This window comes from Narcine bancroftii, chromosome 2, assembly GCF_036971445.1.
Source record: "Narcine bancroftii isolate sNarBan1 chromosome 2, sNarBan1.hap1, whole genome shotgun sequence".
Lineage (NCBI taxonomy): Eukaryota > Metazoa > Chordata > Chondrichthyes > Torpediniformes > Narcinidae > Narcine > Narcine bancroftii.
The window spans coordinates 188,379,488-188,401,458 of record NC_091470.1 but is presented as its reverse complement, the minus strand read 5'-3'; the positions used below and the strand labels follow the sequence as shown (position 1 = coordinate 188,401,458).

The following is a 21,971-nucleotide window of genomic DNA, read 5'->3' as shown; positions in this document are numbered from 1 at the left end:
CCTCCTAAGTAACATAAAAAACAAAGAATTTGGACTTGATTTGGATGGTGCACAAAAAAGATTTGTTATGATAGCCCTAGCTGTAGCAAAAAAATGTATTATGTCAGCCTGGAAATTAGAAGATAACTTGAGAATACAACAATGGTATATAGAAATGAATAAATGTATTCCATTAGAAGAAATAACATATAATTTAAGAAATAATATTACAATATTTGAACAAATATGGGAGCCATACATGAAACACAATAGAGAAAACCTACTGTGGACATCCACCACCTAAAATGACAGAAGGAGAAGATAATGAAAAGAACTGACTCAGTGGAATTTCTTGTTTATTTTTATTGAGTGACAACATTGTTTAATGGGTTTAATTTATCTTATATTCTGAACTTTAAATAAATGGGAGGGGAGGAGGGAACGGGGGGAGAAAATGACACTGTATATATTTAAGAAGGAAAATGTATGTATCTTGATCAATATGGTTTATAGTGTGAAAAATAAAACAATTTTAAAAATTTTTAAAAAAAGGACTCAGTCTCGAAACGAAAGTAATATGGCCATTCAGTCCTTTGAGTCTGCCCTGCCATTTCATCATGAATTGATCCATTTTACCACTCAGCCCCACTCCCTGGCCTTCTCTCCATAATTTTTGATATCCTGGCAAATCTAGAACCTATCAATGTCTGCCTTAACTACACCCAATGACCTGGACTCTACAACCGGCTGTGGAAACAAATTCCACAGATTTACCACCCTCTGCAGATTTATTCTGAAGTTGTGCCTCTTTGTCCCGGACTCTCCCGCCATGGGAAATAACCTACATTTACTCTGTCCAAGCCTTTCAACATTTGGAATGTTTTAATGAGATCCCCCCACCCCCCACTCCTTCTCCTAAATTCCATCGAGTACAGTCCAAGAGCTATCAACACTCTTCATATGATAATCCTTTCATTTCTGGAATCATCCTTGTGAACCTCCTTTGAACCCTCTCCAACATCAGAACAGTCCACAGATCACGACTTCAAACCCAGTACAAAATCCACACCTTTCTGCACTTCAGTGACCCCTTCCTTCCTGTATGTTACTGACCCACGATTGCATTACCAGGTATAGCTCCAAGTGTCATCAAGTTTGCAGAAGACACAACGGTAGTTGGCCTCATCAGCAATGATGAGTCGCATGACAGAGAAGAGGCGGAAATCTAATATGGTACTAGAGTAACAACCTGAGTCTCAACGTGGACAAGATGAAGGAGATGATCGTGGGGACTTCATTACACACAGGATGGGATTAATTCCAGTTCACTATCAGAACACTGGAGAGTTGCTAGAGGAAGCTCATGACCAGCACTTCAGTTATAATAACCATTAATGAGAATAAATGATGCCGTCTTGGCCAGGCCGACAGCACATTGGGCAAAGGGAACCACATGTCTGAACCACATGTCTTTTTCTGCACTGACAGGCTCCTCTCCAAGAAACCATGTGTCCATTCCTGCTCTAGCCCTCAACAGAAAGTCTAGATGGTGAATGGGGACTCTAGCAGTGCCTGGCTGAATATACACATCCATTGACACTGCCTTGAGCTAAGAGGAAAAGGAGTGTCAATGGGACACAGAAGAATTGAGAAGTGTAGGGAGGGAGCTTCAAAACTTCTGCAGTTGGAAGAGGTGACAGGATCTCAGTTGAGCTCTTCTCAAACCCACTACAGCCTCTTCTGCTCTCTGTGAACCTGGGCCCATCTGAAATGGTTATCCCTTTCCTAAGTCTTCCATTCCTGTCACCCTACTGTGCTCACTGATCAACACTTCCATTTTAAACCTCTCACCTTTTTAACCACCACCAGTCCTCATCTTGGCCTTCCCCTTTCCTTTAAGCTCCTCCATTCTATCCCTTGGATCTCCACTCCTCACCATTGCTGGCTTCTTGCTACAGACCACATTTGTTTGCTCCACCATTGGTGGCCGAGGGTCTAAACTCCTGAATTCAATCCCTCTATCTCGTTGGCCCTCTCCTCTCCTGGAAACTGCTAAAAGGCATAGATAAGATTGAGGTAGGTAAGTTGTTTTCATTGGTGGGGGAGACCAGAACTAGGTGATGCAGCCTCAAGATTCAGGGTTATAGATTCAGGATGGGGAGGAGAAACTGATTTTCCCAGAGGGAAGTGAACCTGTGGAATTCACTGCCCATTGCAGCAGTGGAGGTGACCTCAGTGAATATATTTAAGACAAGGCTGGATAGATTTTTACATACAGTAAAAATCCTAAAATCTGGACTGCTCAGGCATTGGGGTGATCTGGGTCTTCAGAATTCTTGGGCATTACACACACACGTATACATGCACGCACATAAAATCAGAGTTGTCAAAAAGTCCAGATTCTTGGGTTGCCTGTATTTCTGACATCCAGATTTTTGGACTGTAGTAGGAGAATTAAGGGATATGGGGTAAAGGGAGGTAAGTGGAGATGTGCCTATCATCAAATCAGCCATGAATGGAGGAGCAGGCTTGTTGGGCTGGATGGCCGACTCCTGTTTTTATTTCTTATGTAGTTTGACCAAGGGGTTCTTTATGCTCATCTTGTGATCACCATTTCAGATCAGATTCAGATTTATTGTCAGAGTACATACATGACATCACATACAACCCTGAGATTCCTTTATCCTGTGGGTGCGGCAGAATTACCTCTAACTGCTCATGCAAAAAAAAACTGTACACAGCGTAAACATGTAAATAAATAAAAGAACTGTAAACAGATAACAAATTTTCTATCAGGACTTTGGAAAGGTTCACTACATTCAAGGTGGTTTATAAATTCAGGTGTTTATTCCTGGCTTGGACACAAGAATAATTTATAAAATGGAACTGTTGTAAATCATATGATTGTAAATCATAACCTGATTTGAGACTTTCAGTACAAATCTAATGTGAGAATGTTCAACTGCAAACTGGGTTAGAAATTGAACGAATTGTAATGTAACACAAACAGACATACTGATGAGTTCAGAGCAGGCTGTCACATCTTGGGCATGAGCCCATGCAGTTTACTGCAGGGCTCATGCTGTTCTGCCAGCCACCTGGGGATGAAGCCACCAGCCTTTCCAAGGTAGAAACCACGACCAAGAGTCGTACCTTCCAACTAAATCTTCTTGTCAGAGAAGCCAGGAGGCCACCTGCATGGCTACACAAGGGATTTGAACCACTCCAGAAGGTACGAACGGGAATCAGGCCATTGCTGGCTCAGATCCTTCTCTCTCTTGATCTGTATCACTTTCTCCGTTGTTGTCCTGGTCCTGACTCTGTGCGGGGAAGGTGAAAATACACAGAGAGGTTTAAAACAGGAAGAAAATCTTCAAAGCATTGTGTCCACTGTTATATCTGACCAAATACTCTTTCATGTTCACATCAATTCGTGAAATTCTCTCAAAACCAAATCCGCACTGGCTGAACATTTCCATCTGTTAATGGCACATTGAGGAACTTGGTACATGGAGAATACTAGCATGGCATTATTTAAAAGGTGCTTTGGAATAGGAAGAAGATCAGTATCATTTTCCAAAAAAAATGAGGACAGAAAATTTACAAGTGGCATATAGCCATGTGGCAACGGTTTGAGAAGCAATATTTACCTGTTGACATTCGTTTAGGATGTCAGTTGTCTTTTCTACAAAAGGAAAGAAAAACCATTCAGGACCCTGAGTTGATACCACTTTTTTTTTAATGGACTTACTTTTTATTCTATCATGGAGATTGGTATCGCTTAGCTATTCTCTTGCCAAACTGTAATATTGTTACAATAATACTTAAATGTAATATTATTCCAGCTGGTTAGCATAGGTACAGCGGAATTAGTGTTGTAGTTAGCACAGTGCTGTTACAGCACCAACGAAAGGGGATTGAATCCCATGCATGCTGTCTGGAAGGAGTTTGTACATTCTCCCTGCGCCTGCATCGGTTTCCTCCCACCATTCAAAACATGTGGTTTGTAGGTCAATTGGGCTGCACGGGCTCATCCTGTATGCCTAAATTTTAATTTTAAATATCACCAAACAGAACCCATTTGAAAGTGGCTAGGATTTCTTATCGTTTATCTGACTGTACATATACAACTTGATTAAACAGCACTTCTCCAGACCACGATAATCATATACTGTATTTGCATAAAGATATGATTTTAAATAAATTTACTGAATATATTTTGGAATGATTTGCTCAGTTACAAGATATCATTCATCAACCTCACAGCCTGTGGGAAGAGGCTATTTCCCGGCCTGATTTTGTTGCTTCTTGTACACTGACCTTACTTCTTTGATACCTCCTTCCTGATGGTGGTGGGTCTAAGATATTGGGCTCTCTAAGGAAACTTTCTTGCACTTTTACCTCTAACACTTCTGAAAATAAAAATGGTGCTTTTATGACTGGTATGACCTCTTCAGACCAGCAAGTAATAATGATGTGAATCACAGCTCCTGGCTCTTTTTCATGGAAGGTTTATAACAGTTCCAGAATTATTCCAGTGGTCCAATATGTCTTCAAATCAACATTATTATCATCCTGATCCCAATAGACTAAAACCTCATGAAGAAAGCACATAGGGAGGGAGTCACGTGATGGAGTAGTGGCCGGTCGGGGAACTCCAGCCCTCTCTGGAAAAGTTTTTAAAAAACACAGAAAACACAAAGGCACAAACACAAAAATTAAAATAAAGTGAAAGTAAAGGTGGGAAGAAAATGGCAACGAAGAAAGAAAAGTCGAAAGCAACGGGAAGAAGAGAAGAAGAAAAGACATCGGAAGAAGAAGGTGAAGGCCTTACCTGTCCGAGGAGGCCCGCTGTGGAGAGAGAAGCCTGCTCCCTCAGGTCAGTCGAAGTCCCGAGCTCAGGAATACAAAAATGGCTCGCGGAGCCAAGCAAAAGTGTGCAACCGTGCATGCGCAAGACAAAAAAAAAACACTGACGTGAGGGGGGACCAGCTGAGGAGTCGATCTCCACAGCTGAGAATGACAGCCACAGCACAGCAGCAAGAAGAGAACATAGAAAACAACGAGAACAAGAAAGAAGAGAGTAAAAAGAAATCAAGGAAACAACAGATGACCAACCCAGAGGAAGAAGAAGAAGAAGAAGAACAAAGAGAAATGGAAGAAGAAGGGAAAGGTAAGACAATGGATATATTTTTTTTAAAGAATATATGGAATCAGTAAAAGAATGGCAATCACAAGAATTTAGTGAAATAAAAAGAATAATTAAAAGTACAGAAGAAAAAATGAATAGATTAGAGATAGTCATGTCAGATATAGAAAAAGAGTGGACAAGGTGGAAAAACGAGAAACAGCCGTAAAAATGGATGACTTAAAAGAGAAATTAGAAGAATCTAATAAAAAAGTTAAAGAGACACAAGAGCTGTTAGCTCAGAAGATAGATATAATGGAAAATTATAATAGAAGAAATAATATAAAGATAGTGGGCCTTAAGGAAGATGAAGAAGGCAAGAATATGAGAGAATTTATAAAAGATTGGATGCCTATGGTCCTAGGAAGACCAGAATTACAGGAAGAAATGGAAATAGAAAGGGCACATAGAACATTAGCCCCTAAACCACAGCCACAACAAAAACCAAGATCCATTTTAGTAAAATTCCTAAGATATACGAGAGAAAATATATTGGAGAAAGCAATGAAGAAAATAAGAGAAGACAAAAAGCCACTGGAATACAAAGGTCAAAAAATTTTTTTCTATCCAGACATAAGTTTTGAACTCCTGAAGAAGAGAAAGGAGTTTAATACAGCAAAAGCGATCCTATGGAAAAAAGGATATAAATTTATGCTAAAGTACCCAGCGGTACTTAAAATAGTTATTCCAGGACAGAAAAACAGACTATTCTTGGATCCGGAGGAAGCACGAAAATTTGCAGAACAACTACAAGACAGACAGAGAGATGAAGACATGTAACGAGAGCAAAAATGACCATGAACTATATGTATGTGTGTCTATGGGTATATATATATTTATATATAAATATATATATATGTGTGTGTGTGTGTGTGTGTATATGTGTGTACATGAGTGTATGCGTATTTTTTTTTTTTTTTTTTTTTAAATTTTTTATTTTTCACACCATAAATCACAATAGCCATGATGTACACTTTTTCTTTTCCACACATTTACAGTGACTTTTTCTCCCTCCCCCCTCCCTCCTCCCAAGCCACCCCCCCATCCCCCCCCCCTCTCATCCATTTTAGTTATACAATCTAGGTTGCATTAATTCAGTTAGACAATGTTGTCATTCAACAAAAATACACCAGAAATTCTACTGAGTCCATTCTTTTCTTCTCTTCTCCTTCCATCAACTTAGGTAATGTTTGTTCCCGGTAGGTTTTCGCTATTGTATTTAATGTAAGGCTCCCATACTTGTTCGAATATTTCAATATTATTTCTTAAACTATATGTTATTTTTTCTAATGGAATACATTTATTCATTTCTATATACCATTGTTGTATTTTCAAATTATCTTCCAATTTCCAGGTTGACATAATACATTTTTTTGCTACAGCTAGGGCTATCTTAACAAATCTTTTTTGTGCATCCTCCAAGTCAATTCCAAATTCTTTATTTTTTATGTTACTTAGGAGAAAGATCTCTGGATTCTTTGGTATATTGTTTTCTGTTATTTTATTTAATATCTGATTGAGATCATCCCAAAATTTTTCTACTCTCTCACATGTCCAGATTGCATGAATTGTTGTTCCCCTTTCTTTTTTACATCGAAAACATCTATCAGATACTGTTGGGTCCCATTTATTTAACTTTTGCGGTGTAATGTATAGTCTGTGTAACCAATTATATTGTATCATACGCAGCCTCGTATTTATTGTATTTCTCATCGTTCCAGAGCATAACTTCTCCCATGTTTCCTTTTTTATCTTTATATTTAAATCTTGTTCCCATTTTTGTTTAGTTTTACCATTTGTTTCCTCATTTTCCTTTTCTTGCAGTTTAATATACATATTTTTTATAAATCTTTTGATTAACATTGTATCTGTAATCACATATTCAAGGTTACTTCCCTCTGGTAAACTCAAGTTGCTTCCTAATTTATCTTTCAAGTAGGATCTCAGTTGGTAATATGCCAGCGCTGTATCTCCCGTTATATTGTACTTATCTCTCATTTGTTCAAAGGATAAGAATCTACTTCCTGAAAAACAATTTTCTATTCTTTTAATCCCTTTTTTTTCCCATTTTCTAAAGGCAAGGTTGTCTATTGTAAAAGGGAGTAGCTTATTTTGCGTCAATATTAGTTTTGGTATTTGGTAATTTATTTTATTTCTTTCTACATGAATCTTCTTCCATATATTGAGGAGATGGTGTAATACTGGAGAAGTTCTATGTTGTACCAATTTTTCGTCCCATTTATATAATATGTGTTCAGGTATCTTTTCCCCTATTTTATCTAATTCTAGTCTCGTCCAGTCTGGTTTTTCCCTTGTTTGATAAAAATCTGATAGGTACCTTAATTGTGCGGCTCTATAATAATTTTTGAAGTTTGGCAATTGTAAGCCTCCTTGTTTATACCATTCTGTTAATTTGTCTAGTGCTATCCTCGGTTTCCCCCCTCTCCATAAAAATCTCCTTATTATTTTCTTTAACTCTTTGAAGAATTTTTCTGTCAGTTGTATTGGCAATGCCTGAAATAAGTATAGTATCCTTGGAAAAATGTTCATTTTAATACAGTTTATCCTTCCTATCAGTGTTAGTGGTAGCTCTTTCCAATGCTCTAAATCGTCCTGTAATTTTTTCATTAGTGGATTGTAATTGAGTTTATATAATTGGCCTAGATTTTTGTTTATTTGCACACCTAGGTATCTTATTGCCTGCGTTTGCCATCTGAATGGGGATTCCTCCTTAAATTTTGAGAAATCCGCGTTATTCATAGGCATTGCTTCACTTTTATTTACGTTTATCTTGTATCCCGACACTTCTCCATATTCCTTCAATTTCCTATATAGTTCTTTTATTGATAGTTCTGGTTCTGTTAAGTACACTATCACATCATCCGCAAACAGACTGATTTTATATTCCCTGTCTTTTATTTTTATTCCTTTTATATTATTATCTCTTCTTATCGATTCTGCTAGTGGTTCTATAGCTAGCGCAAACAATAATGGTGATAGTGGGCATCCCTGCCGCGTTGACCTGCTTAAGTTAAATTGCTTTGATACATGTCCATTTACTGTCACTTTCGCTAACGGTCCCTTATATAATGCTTTAATCCAATTAATATACTTCTCCGGTAAACTGAATTTTTGCAATACTTTGAACAAGTAATTCCATTCTACTCTGTCGAAGGCCTTCTCTGCGTCTAAAGCAACTGCTACTGCCGGTGCTTTATTTCCTTCTACTGCATGAATTAAGTTAATAAATTTACAAATATTGTCTGTTGTGCGTCTTTTTTTGATAAATCCAGTTTGGTCTAAATTTACCATTTTCGGTACCTGTTCTGCTAATCTGTTCGCTAATAGTTTAGCTATTATCTTATAATCTGTGTTTAGCAAAGATATTGGTCTATATGACGTTGGTGAGAGTGGATCTTTCCCTTGTTTTAGTATCACTGTAATTATTGCTGTTTTACATGAATCTGGTAAGTTTTGTGTCTCATCAATTTGGTTGATTACATCCAGGAGGGGCGGTATTATTAGGTCTTTAAATGTTTTGTAGAATTCTATTGGGAAGTGTATGCGTATTTAAAGGAAAATATATAGAGTATAGATAAGAATTAATAAGGGAAAGAAAGGGACGAGTGGAAGTAAGGAGGGAATTAAGAGAGTGACCTTTGTTGTATATGAAAATTGGAATCTTTTCTGGGGGGGGCTGGGTGGGGAGGAGTTACAGTCACTGCAAAACCAGTTGACGCTTGCGAGTGAATTCGCAAATCCAAATGGAGAGGGGAGATGTGGTTGCCCAACAAGGGATAAAGGGCAACTCAGGAAGGGGAGGGGATAGTGGGGTTAAAGAAATTTTAGATAGGAGAATAAGGGAAATGTTTGATGTTTTAGAAATGTTGTCTTATAAAGTGTTCAAAACAAGAAAGCTGAAATGGATAAGAAGGAAAGGTGATAATGAGGAAACGGAAAGGAAAGATTAACAAAGTATGAAATGGCTATGTTGAACTATACGACTTTAAATATTAACGGAATACAGAACCAAATCAAAAGGAAGAAACTGCTAAATTTACTGAAAAAATTAAAAATTGATATAGCATTTGTGCAAGAAACACACTTAACTGAAATGGAGCACAAGAAATTAAAGAGAGATTGGATAGGACATGTAACAGCAGCGTCATATAATTCAAAAGCTAGAGGAGTAGCTATATTAATCAGTTAAAATGTACCAATTAAAATAGAAGAGGAAATAATAGATCCAGCAGGGAGATATGTAATGATAAAATGTCAGATATATTCGGAGTTTTGGAATTTACTCAATGTATATTCACCTAACGAAGAAGATCAAAAATTTATGCAAGATATTTTTTTGAAGATAGCAGACACACAAGGGAACATACTAATAGGAGTGGATTTCAACCTTAATTTGGATTCAAACATGGATAAAACTGGGAAAAAAAATTAATAGAAAGAACAAAGTAACCAAATTTATAATTAAATCGATGCAAGAAATGCAACTTTTGGATATATGGAGGAAACAACACCCAAAGGAAAAGGAATATTCATATTATTAGGGTAGTCATAAAACATACTCAAGAATAGACCTATTCCTGTTATCAGCTCGCATGCAAGACAGAGTTAGAAAAACAGAATATAAAGCTAGAATATTATCGGACCACTCACCCCAGAGTTAGAGGACATCCCTCCAAGAATGTATAGATGGAGATTAAACTCCATGCTACTTAAAAGGCAGGATTTTAGAGAATTCATTGAAAGACAAATTAAAATGTACTTTGAAATAAATACGGAATCAGTGAAAGATAAGTTTATACTATGGGACGCAATGAAAGCGTTCATCAGAGGGAAAATAATAAGTTATGTAACCAAGATGAAGAAGGACTACAATCAGGAAACAGAGCAGTTGGAAAGGGAAATAGCAAATATAGAAAAAGAATTAGCAATGAAGGAAGACAACTAAAAGAAGAGAATTGGCAGATAAAAAAATAAAATATGAAATACTACAAACATATAAGGTGGAGAAGAACATAATGAAGACAAAACAGAAATATTATGAACTAGGAGAAAAAACGCACAAAATTCTAGCATGGCAGCTTAAGACAAAACAAACTAAGAGAATGGTATTGGCATCAAGGAAAAAAGACAAACAAATCGCATATAATCCAACGGAGATTAATGAAAACTTCAGAGAATTCTACGAACAATTATACCAAACTGAAAACGAAGGGAAAGAAGACAAAATAGATGAATTTTTAACTAAAAGTGAACTTCCAAAATTACAAATAGAGGAACAAAATAAATTAACAGAACCATTTGAAATAGTAGAAATACAAGAGATAATAAAAAAACTACTGAATAATAAAACACCAGGAGAGGATGGATTCCCAATAGAATTCTATAAAACATTTAAAGATTTATTAATTCCTCCCCTCCTGGAAGTAATCAACCAGATTGATAAAACACAAAGCTTACCAGGTTCATGCAAAACAGCAATAATTACAGTAATACCAAAGACAGGGAAAGATCCACTCGCACCAGCGTCATATAGACCAATATCTTTACTTAACACAGATTATAAGATAATAGCTAAACTATTAGCAAACAGATTAGCCGACTATGTACCAAAAATAGTAAATCTAGACCAAACTGGATTTATTAAAAAAAGACGAACAACAGACAATATTTGTAAATTTATTAACTTAATTCATGCAGTAGAAGGAAATAAAGCTCCAACAGTAGCGGTGGCTTTAGACGCAGAGAAGGCCTTTGAGAGAGTAGAATGGAATTATTTATTCAAAGTACTACAAAAATTCAGTTTACCAGAGAAATATATTAATTGGATTAAAGCATTATATAAGGGGCCATTGGCGAAAGTGACAGTAAATGGATATATATCAAAACAATTTAAATTAAGCAGATCAACAAGGCAGGGATGCCCACTATCACCCTTATTGTTCGCGTTAGCCATTGAACCACTAGCAGAACTGATAAGAACAGAAAATAAAATGAAAGGGATAAAAATAAAAGACAAGGAATATAAAATCAGTTTATTTGCAGATGACTTTATAGTATACTTAACAGAACCAGAAATATCAATAAAAGAATTACATAAGAAATTGAAGGAATATGGAGAAGTGTCGGGATACAAGATTAACACAAATAAAAGTGAAGCAATGCCATTGAATAATGCGGATTTCTCAAAATTTAAGAAAGAATCACCATTCAGATGGCAAATGCAAGCAATATGATACCTAGGTATACAAATAAATAAAAACCTCGGCCATCTATATAAACTCAATTATTATCCACTAATGAAAAAATTACAGGACGACTTAGAGCATTGGAAAGACTTACCACTAACACTAATAGGATACAATACCTATTTCAGGCATTGCCAATACACTTGACGGAGAAATTCTTCAAGGAGTTAAAGAAAATAATAAGGAAATTTTTATGGAAAGGGGGGAAACTGAGGATAGTACTAGACAAATTAAAAGAATGGTATAAACAAGGAGGCTTACAACTGCCAAACTTTAAAAATTATTATAGAGCCGCACAATTAAGATACCTATCAGATTTTTATCAAACAAAGGAAAAGCCAGATTGGACTAGATTAGAACTAGATAAAATAGGGGAGAAGATACCTGAACACATATTATATAAATGGGATGAAAAATTGGTACAACATAGAACTTCTCCAGTATTACATCATCTCCTCAATATTTGGAAGAAGATTCATGTAGAAAGAAATAAAACAAATTACCAACAACCAAAACTAATACTGACGCAAAATCAGCTAATCCCTTTTACAATAGATAACCTTTCCTTTAGAGAATGGGAGAAAAAAGGGATCAAAAGAATAGAAAATTGCTTTTCAGGAAATAAATTATTATCCTTTGAACAAATGAAGGATAAATATAATATAACTCACGATACAGTGTTGGCATACTACCAACTGAAATCCTACTTGAAGGACAAATTGGGAAGCAGTCTGAGGTTACCAGAGGGAAGTAATTTTGAATATGTGATTACAGACACAATGATAATCAAAAAATTTATAACAAACATGTATATTAAACTACAAGAAAAGGAGAACGAGGAAACAAATAGTAAAACTAAACAAAAATGGGAACAAGATCTAAACATAAAGAATGAAACATGGGAGAAGTTATGCTCAGGAACTATGAGAACTACAATAAATATGAGGTTACGTATGATACAATATAACTGAATACACAGGCTATATATTACACCTCAAAAGTTAAATAAATGGGACCCAACAGTATCTGACAGATGTTTTCACTGTAAAAAGGAAATGGGAACAACAATTCATGCAATCTGGACATGTGAGAAAGTGAAAAAATTTTGGGAAGATCTAAACCAGATATTAAATAAAATCACAAAAAGTAATATACCAAAAAACCCAGAGTAATGTAAAAAACAAAGAATTTGGACTTGATTTGGATGGTGCACAAAAAAGATTTGTTAAGATAGCCCTAACTGTAGCAAAAAAATGTATTATGTCAGCCTGGAAATTGGAAGATAACTTGAGAATATAACAATGGTATATAGAAATGAATAAATGTATTCCATTAGAAGAAATAACATATAATTTAAGAAATAATATTACAATATTTGAACAAATATGGGAGCCATACATGAAACACAATAGAGATAACCTACCGGGGACATCTACCACCTAAAATGACAGAAGGAGAAGGGAATGAAAAGAATTGACTCAGTGGAAATTCTTGTTTGTTTTTATTGAGTGACAACATTGTTTGACGGGTTTAATGTATCTTAGATTCTGAACTTTAAATGAATGGGAGAGGAGGTAGGGAGGGTGGGATGGGAAGAGGGGGGGGTGGAGAAAACGACACTGTATATATTTGAAAAGGAAAATGTATGTATCTTGATCAATGTGGTTTATAGTGTGAAGAATAAAAAATTAAAAAAAAAAGAAAGCACATAGGTGCCTCGACTTCCTCAGGAGTTTGCAGAATTTGGGTGTGACATTGGAAATCTTGGCAAATCTCTGCAGATGTGTAGTGGAAAATGTGCTGACCGGCTGATACATGGCCTGATATGGGGGCACCAATACCCCTGAGTGGAAAGCCCTGCCAAAGATTGTGGACACAACCCTGTACATCACAGGCAAAAACCCTCTGCACCATCGAGAAAATCCACATGGAACAATGCCGTCGGAAAGCAGCAGCATTCAACAAGGATCCACACCACCCAGGACATGCTTTGTTCTCCATCAGGAAAGAGGTATAGATGCTACAAGACACGCACCACCAGATTCAGGAACAGTTGCTGCCCCTCCACCATCAGATTCCTAAGCAGCAAACCCATTCAGAACATATTAAAGGACTCTTACTTGGCACATTATTTATTACTGAATATTTTTTTCTGCTTTGTAGTTTCACATTTCTTTCTTGGTTTACATTTCTCTTCTGCATACGTATATTTTTTCTTGAGTACAGTTGGCACTACCAACGGAAAGATTCTGCCTGGCCCACAGGAAAAAAGAATCTCAGGGTTCTATGTGATGCCATGTATGTACTCTGACAATAAATCTAAACTTTGTACTGCCAACAATGAGCTAATGGAGGAACATAGCAAGTCGGTCAACGTTTTTGGACGAGGCCCTTTACGAAGAGTCCGGACCCAAAATGTTGACTAACCATTTCTACCCATGGATGCTCCCTGACTTGCTGAGTTCTTCCAGAAAATCATTGTCTGTTTCAAGATCCTAGCATCTGCAGGCTTTGAGTTTCACTATTATTGGACTGATGAGCACTGCAGGCAAAATGACGAAACATACAATAAGGAAAAATTTAGGTTTTGCACTGGTACTAAGGAAGATTTGCATGGCTATTGAGTCAAAATGCCGACTACTAATGCCCTGTGGTTACTTGCTTAGTCCACTTCAATAGCACTGCAAAGTCACAATGTCTACCACAAAGAAAGAGAGTTCAGGTTCAAGGGTACGCTGACTCTTGCAGTTCCTCCAAATTGCTCATCACTCTGATGAAGAAATGTCACCATTATCATTAAGTCTCCAGCACAGCTTTACCACATGTACTATAGCAATACAAGATATTGGTAAACCACCACTTCTCAAGAATTAGGAAAAGGCTAGATTCACAAAACAGGTTTAATATACATGCGTAAAGAGCAGGGGAAACTTGTAAGGTCACACAGTGTTCTCTATAGCAAAGATAAAGAACCAACATGAGCAAAAATCAGGCTCAAATAGAAAGGTGGGGGAGGTGGAGGAACTCAAGCCAATGGACAAGAGGTCAGCTATTGTTTCATCAAGCACTTCCACTCCATCTGCTGTAATAGTGGGGACCTGCCAATGGCCAACCATTTCAATTTCTCCCATTTCTGGTACATACGTGTAGCTTCCATCATCTTCAAAGACTTTGGTTAGTATCACTTCAGATCTTCTGAGTGATGTTCCTACAAGAACTCAAGCACTGCGGGCTCACCAAATTTCATTGTCATGAACATGTCACAAAATTCATTGTTTTGCAGTAGTATCAAAGGTGAAATATTGCCATAAATTACTTTTTTTAAATTAGTGCAAAAAGAGAGAAAGTGAGGAAGTATCTGTGGTTCATTGTCCATTCAGGAATCCGATGGCAGTGGGGAAGAACCTGTCCTTGTGGCACTGGGTATTTGTCTTCAGGCTCCTGTACTCCTTCCTGATGGTCTAGGTGGTGGGGGTCCTTGAGGATAGAAGCTGCTTTCTTGGGACACCACCTGCAAACCACTTCAAGCTAAGGTGTAGACACCATGCATGGAATCCCAGGTTGTGTCACCCCTAATCCCACTCACCAGCTCTGTTCAAGTGTACACAGAGAACATTGCTAAACAAAAAATGGAAGTCAGAGCAGAAAGAAAAACTAGCTTTATTTATGACGTATGTTTACCGTTTATAACTTCTTTATTCGTGAACTTTTCCGTCTGCGCACCAATGATACTTTTCTCAGTGCAGCACGAGTGGTGGAGGAAGTATGGGATGGGCTATCCATCGGGAACCTGGGCTGAGTAGCAGGTGGAGGCCTGTTGGTTGCTGCATCCCCAACATCTCTAACACCATTTTGAGTCTCAGAGGTTTCCGTCCCACCTAACAGCGAGGGGCTTTTATTCTCCACCATTTCAGTAAGGAGACTAACCACAGAATCAGTCTCTTCGCTGATCTGAGCTAAACCCTCCAGCATTGTTGAGTGTACTTTTTGAATACTTGAATCTCCCTGGTTGATGCCGATATTAATAGCATCCCTTATGTCTGACAAGCCTGCACACAGGGCATCCTGAATCTTGCCTAAGGCAGCCTGCAATGCTGTCACATGATCTGCTATGCCATTCTGCAGTACATACTGCAGACCTGCAAAGCCTATCTGAATTTTGGACTCCAAATCGACTATGTCTGACTGCATATTTCTGTGGATATTGTGTAAGTCAGTGTAAAAGGAGGCCTGCATATCTGCCAAGGCAGTGAACAAGTCTCCCAATCCCACTGTCGCTGCCTCTTCTGTCCTGGAGAATTCATCGCGGAACAGGCCCATAAACTCATGAGGCGGTGTCTTTCTACCAGTTCCCTGTCCATGTTGACATCTGCATGGCCCAGCCACATCTTCTTCCTCCGGCTCTGCCATGCCTAATGGTGTGGAAGTGCATGGACGAGCCTGCTCCTTGTGAGTAGTAGGGGTGGACACAGCAGCTGCATCATAATGGGATGTGGCAGGGGAAGAACTCCAGGTGCCAGGTGAAGGTAAAGTGCCCATGCAGGGTTTGGCAGAGCTGTGGGGCAGACTGGTAATGGGGCAGGAGATGGTTCCATTTAATGCAGGAGCATTGGTGGAGACAAGAGCAACCTCTACTTGTCCTTCAGCTGTCTGCTCCCCCAGTAGATCTGGGTTTGCTGAAAAATAAAAATAAAATCTTTATCTACTGACACAATCATGGTTCAAATTAAATAAATGAATACATACATACATCATAAAGGCATGCCAGAAATAATTTATTTGTGGAAATAAATCTTATGTTTATCACCTTTAAAAAATTAACTTACCATTTGTAGGTCCCATAGTTCATTCCTCCTGACTCCTCTGATTCTAGTAGCGTTACATCACCAACTTTGCAACGGATGATGATGGTGGTCAAAATACACCCATCCTGCAGTCCCCTCCTCACACATCCTGGTTACCTGCACTTTTCAACAGTTTATCCAAACCACTTGCTCTCTTCCAAACCAATTGTGTCAGTCCTGTAAGAGCTGGACAAGGAGCCAAGTTTGTCGCTGACAGGTCACTGAATGTCCATAAGTTGTGTGATGGGATCACTCATTGCATGAGGAGAACAATGTAACACAAACACTATAGTTAGGTTGTACATCACCCTGTTTGTAGGCACAATATCACTGCTTTCAGCTTTTGGCTCAACTCTTTCCAATATGGACACTTTTAAAAGGTATATTTGTGGAAATGCATTGATGAAGGAGGACAGGAGCCAGGACTAATGGATTCAACATAACTGTAAGGACTGGGGGTAATTTTACCAAACCAATTTCACATGGAGAAAGTTACTGAAGCCCACACTGAGTACAAATTCTGAAAAGTCCTTCAAAGATTGACTACATCCCAAGAGTTAAGTGGCAACTTGTAAGCTAACTTGGAACTTCATAACTCTATAGCCCAGGTCACATTGGATCGCCTGAACTGGGTACAACTTTTCTTTGTCACTTGCATCAACCAATCCCATTCAGAGTAGGTTTCTTTGCACCTCAGTTTTAAAATAACAAACCCTTTATTATGTAGCTATGGCCCTGCCTTTCATAAAACCATGTTGTCGATGGATTCAGTTTACCTGAAAATTCCAGCATCTTACCCATAAAAGATGATGAATTATCTGGCCTATAACATCCCATCCTGTCTTCCTTTCTGAATGAAGGCAGAGGCTTGAGGATTTAGAAGGCACTGGCGAATCCTTTCAGAATATTGTAAGCAGTTTTGGGCTCCTCATTTAAGAAAGGATGTGCTGACGTTGGAGAAGGTTCAGAGGAGATTTCACAAGGGTGATTCCATAAATGAAAGGGTTATCATATGAGGAATGTTGACAGCTCTTGACCTGTACTTGTTGGAATTTAGGAAAATGAGGGGGGAATCTCTTTGAAACATTTCAGATTTTGAAAGGCATGGACAGAGTAGCGATAGAAAGGTTGTTTCCCACAGTGGGAGAATCTAGGACAGAGAGGGCACAACTTCAGGATTGAAGGGTGTCCACTAAGAACAGAGAGGGCACAACTTCAGAATTGAAGGGTGTCAGAACAAAGATGTGGAGGAATTTCGTTAACCAGAGGGTAGTGGATCTGTGAAATTTGTTGCCACAGGTAGCTGTAGAGGCCAGGTCATTGGGTATAATTAAGGCAAATTGATAGGTTCTTGATTACCCAGGGCATCAAAGGTTATAGGCAATGAGGCTGAGTGGGAAAATGAACCAGCTCATGACCAAATGGTGGGGAAGACGCGATGGGCTGAATAGCCTTTTTCTACTCCTGTCTTATGGTCTTAACAAGGAAGTAATTTCCTCAGACCTCCCCCCCACCCTTGAAATTTATGGAGTTTTTTTTTGTAATTGAGATATCACTGCTCATCTATCCTTCACACGTCTGAGACTTCAAGCTTGCTGGAGCACCTGAACCTCCTGCACTGGCTCTGGACTTACCAATGAGACCAGCATTAGTTCTGGAACCAGCGAGATGAAGAGGTCAGCTAGACTTCGGAAAAACATTTATCAAGTGTAGCTGGGTATGTAATTGTTTTATTGCTTAATTTTGGTTACATCACTATTCATTAATAAAGTACAATGTTTCACTTCAGTTTTTATTTTTTAATACATTTCAACTGTGTTTAAGTGCCTGTATAGCAGGATGGCATGGTTAGCTTAGCATTTAGCACAATGATATCATGGAGCCAGCGACCTGGGTTCGAATCTGGCGCTGTCTGTAAGGAGTGTGTATATTCTCACCGTGACCGACGAGTGCTCCAGTTTCCTCCCACCATCCAAATCGCATGGGGTTTGTAGGTTAATTGGTGCATTTGAGGGGAATGGGCTTGTGGGCCAAAAGGGCTTGTAACAGTGCTGGATGTCTAAATTTAAAATATAAAACCAGAGAACGATGCCTGGGCAGCTGTAGGCAATGCTGGGGCCAGAACCAGAGTTTCAGGTTACTCAGCCTGAGACCTAGCTGCCATTCCTTCAGCTCTGCATTATGGAAGGGTCTCACAGCACATTTCCACGATGCAGCAGCTGGTCAGCACCAATGGTGGATTCCCTGAGAGCAGGGTATGTTTGGAATGATCAAAAATAGTCCTGGGAAAATAGGGCCACAGCAGTTCACCAGAATTATTTATTCATGAGACATCAGGCAGTTGTTTTAAGAGGATAAAAGTAGAAGGATGTTTAAGGAGGAAAATGGAAGAAGAATTTGTTCTGGACACCTGGAAACCTCAGCAAAGAACAGACCTGCTTTAGAGACGTCAAATCTTCCATGGCTTATGTGTGCCAAGAGTAAATAAATTGTATTGAAGAGGAAAGGAAAAAAAAAAGGTAAGACAAAACAGAAGGCTTCAGTCTTGACAGGAAGAATATTAGGTGGAAAAAATCATTAAGGATAGCTCCTTAAGCTATTGACCGGGCAAAGCGACTGGCCACCATCCTGTCAGGTTTCAACAGGAGCTCTAACCAGAGCATCCTGGCCAGCTGCATCACAGTGTGGTAGAGTTGGTGTGGAGCATGGGATTGGAGGTCAAGGCAGAGAGGATCAATAGGGTCTCAATTAAGTGATCTACTGGGATTGTTGACTGAAGAGGGTATACAAAATTATTGAGGACCTCCTACCATCCAGTAGACAGCATTTTTAAGTTACTCCCATTGGGAAGGGTACAGGAGTATGAGAGCCAGCACCACCAGGCTGAGAAGGGCAGTGAAACTTCTGAAGAACTAAATGAACTACTCACACTAACCATACGAGACTCTACTATTTATTAAACAATATTCATTTATTTTAATGTGTGTGTGTGTGTGTGTGTGTGTGTGTGTGTTCTGCATATGTATCGCTTCTTTGCAAGAGTCTAGTTATGTGTCTGCGTGTTTTGCAACGTGGACCGGAGAACGCTGTTTCCTCGGGTTGTACTTAGAACCATAGAACACTACCGATCAGAAAACAGGCCATTCAGCCCTTCTATTCTGTGCTGAAACATAATTCTGCAAGTCCCACTGACCTGCACCATTCCATAACCCTCCAGATCTCTCCCAACCATGTATCTATCCAATTTTTTCTTAAAACTTGAGTGAGCCTGCATTTACCATGTCCCACCACTCTCTGAGTGAAGAGGTTCCCCCTAATGTTCCCCCTAAACTTTTCCCCTTTCACCCAAAAGCCATGTCCTCTTGTATTTATCTCTCCTAATCTAAGTGGAGTCTACTCGCATTTATTCTGTCTATACCCCTCATAATTTTGTAAACCTCTATCAAATCTCCTCTCAATCTTCTAAGATCCAAGGAATAAAGTTCTAACCTGTGTAATCTTTCCCTGTAACTCAACTCCTAAAGTCCCAGCAACATCCTAGTAAATCTTCTCTTCACCCTTCCAATCTTATTGATATTGTTACGAGCCCAAAGGACCCCAAAACCCAGTAGCAATAGATATTCACCATGACAAATGGTTACTTAAAGTTGTTTTTAATTATCTTTAAACATGAAAACACAATCAAATTTTAACTTATCACTATTAACTTAACTAACCCAACTTAACCACCTTCTAATTCTAAGTGCATGTGTATGTAATGTGTGTGTAAATTTAAGAAAAGTTCTTTGGTTCACAGTTCAGTCTCACTTCTCATTCTTCCAAGTTCACTGGTTGCAGACAATTCTTATACTGTGCACAGAATTTAACATGGCTTTGATGCTCAAAAGGTAAATGTTTACCTTTCAGGAAGGTTCTTGTCGGTTTGCAGAGAGAGATGTGTGGTTCCAGGATTTCCACAACTGAGATACCACCATTAGTCACCTCAGTGTCTTACTGATGAAACTTTCCCCATCAGGGTTCTCCTGATGATAACCTCTTTCTTTCAGGCTATCACAGAGTTGCTTTCTGTTCCACTTACTCCAAGAGAAACATCAGACAGATAGCACTTCCAGCCATCCGCCACTCTGGAGCTTCTGTTTCAGTTCCAACAAGCTTCTCCTGGCTTGTTACAGCTTTCTGTGTCACACACAGTCAAAGACTCCCTTCTGTCTCTCTCTCTCTCTCTCTCTCTGAGACTCAAACTCCCTTCTCTCTCTCTCACTTGCAAAAACCCCTGATCTTCTCCAGCAAACAATAGGAGTTCATCTTTTGATTAATTTGTTGTTTTAGGTAATAACCTCTCAACGACCTTTCTGTGAAGAGGTATTAGGAGACAGCCTGTCTCTTGCTGTGGCTTTAAAGACAATAGTCCATTCATTCACTTCAATTAACAGCCACTTGTGAAATCTCCATAGCATTCTCCATAGTTTCTGTAAAGTCACTGAATATGAATTCTTCAGTATTTCAAATAGTATCTGTTTTAAAGTATGTAACCTTCTTTAATTTTACCAATTTACCAAAAATATTCCTAAATATCCTGTCACAATATCCTTCCTGTAATTTGACAACCAAAACTGCTCACAATACTCCAGATTTGGCCACATCAAAGTTTTATACAACCTCACCATAACATCCCAACTCCTGTACTCAATACTTTAATGAAGGCCAAGATGCCAAAAGCTTTCTTTACAACCCTGTCTACCTGTGACACCACTTTCAGGGAATTTTGTATCTGCATTCCCAGATCCATTTATTCCTCCACACTCCTCAGTGCCCTACCATTTACTGTGCATATCCCACTTTTGTTTATTCTTCCAAAATGCAAACCTCACACTTGTCTACATTCAATTCCATCTGCCATTTTCTGGCTCATTTTCCAGTTGGTCCAGATCCCTCTGCAAGCTTTGAAAGCCTTTCTAACTGTCCACAATACCTCCAATCTTACTGTCATCTTGCTGATCCATTTTACCACATTATCATCCAGATCATTTATATAGACAACAAACAACAATGGTCCCAGCACCGATCCCTGAAGCACACCACTAATCACAGGCCTCCAGTCTGGAAGCAATCATCCACTATCATTCTCTGTCTTCTCCCATTCAGCCAATTTTGAATCCAATTTACAATCTCTCCATAGATAATTAGAATCTGAACCTTCTGAACTAACCTCTCATGTGGAACCTTGTCAAAGGCCTTACTAAAGTCCATGAAGATAACATCCACAGCCTTTCCTTCATCTGCTTTCTTGGTAACCTCCTATAAGGTCTGTTAAACACAACCTACTATGCACAAAGCCCTGCTGACTATCCTTAATCAGCCCTTGGCTGTCCAAATACAGGGTACTTGTATATCCAATCTCTCAGAACACCCTCCAATAATTTACCTGCTACTGACATCAGGCTCCTACTACCGACATCAAGCTCATCATCCTGTAATTACTTGTGCAACCAGATGATAAATAAGCTTGAACTTAATTGATGGGTTGATTTACTATCTGGTTACTAATTTCTACCCTCTAGGATATGAACAGCAGATTAAGTCCCAAACTCAACCCCTGATCTGGAATGACATAATTCCATCTTATGTAAAGGCAGAATTGCTGAAATAAATGCTGTCCACACCATGCCATTTATTTAAACCACGTGCATTCCT

The 21,971-nt window shown here is 38.6% G+C and overlaps 1 protein-coding gene across 3 annotated transcripts in view; it reads right to left on the bottom strand.

Annotated features, from left to right (window-relative positions):
* Positions 1–199: 199 nt before the first annotated feature.
* The window catches only part of LOC138754805 (uncharacterized), a 52,705-nt gene continuing 30,933 nt past the window's right edge, over positions 200–21,971 (bottom strand). For 2 of the 3 annotated variants that reach the window (XM_069919644.1, XM_069919643.1), the window contains one exon: positions 15,077–16,109. In XM_069919644.1, the coding sequence (XP_069775745.1) occupies positions 15,118–16,109 (992 nt within the window). In that variant the 3' untranslated portion in view covers positions 15,077–15,117. Of the gene's footprint in view, positions 3,300–3,629; positions 3,665–15,076; positions 16,110–21,971 lie in introns of those variants that run through there. The other variant, XM_069919645.1, reaches the window with a different exon arrangement.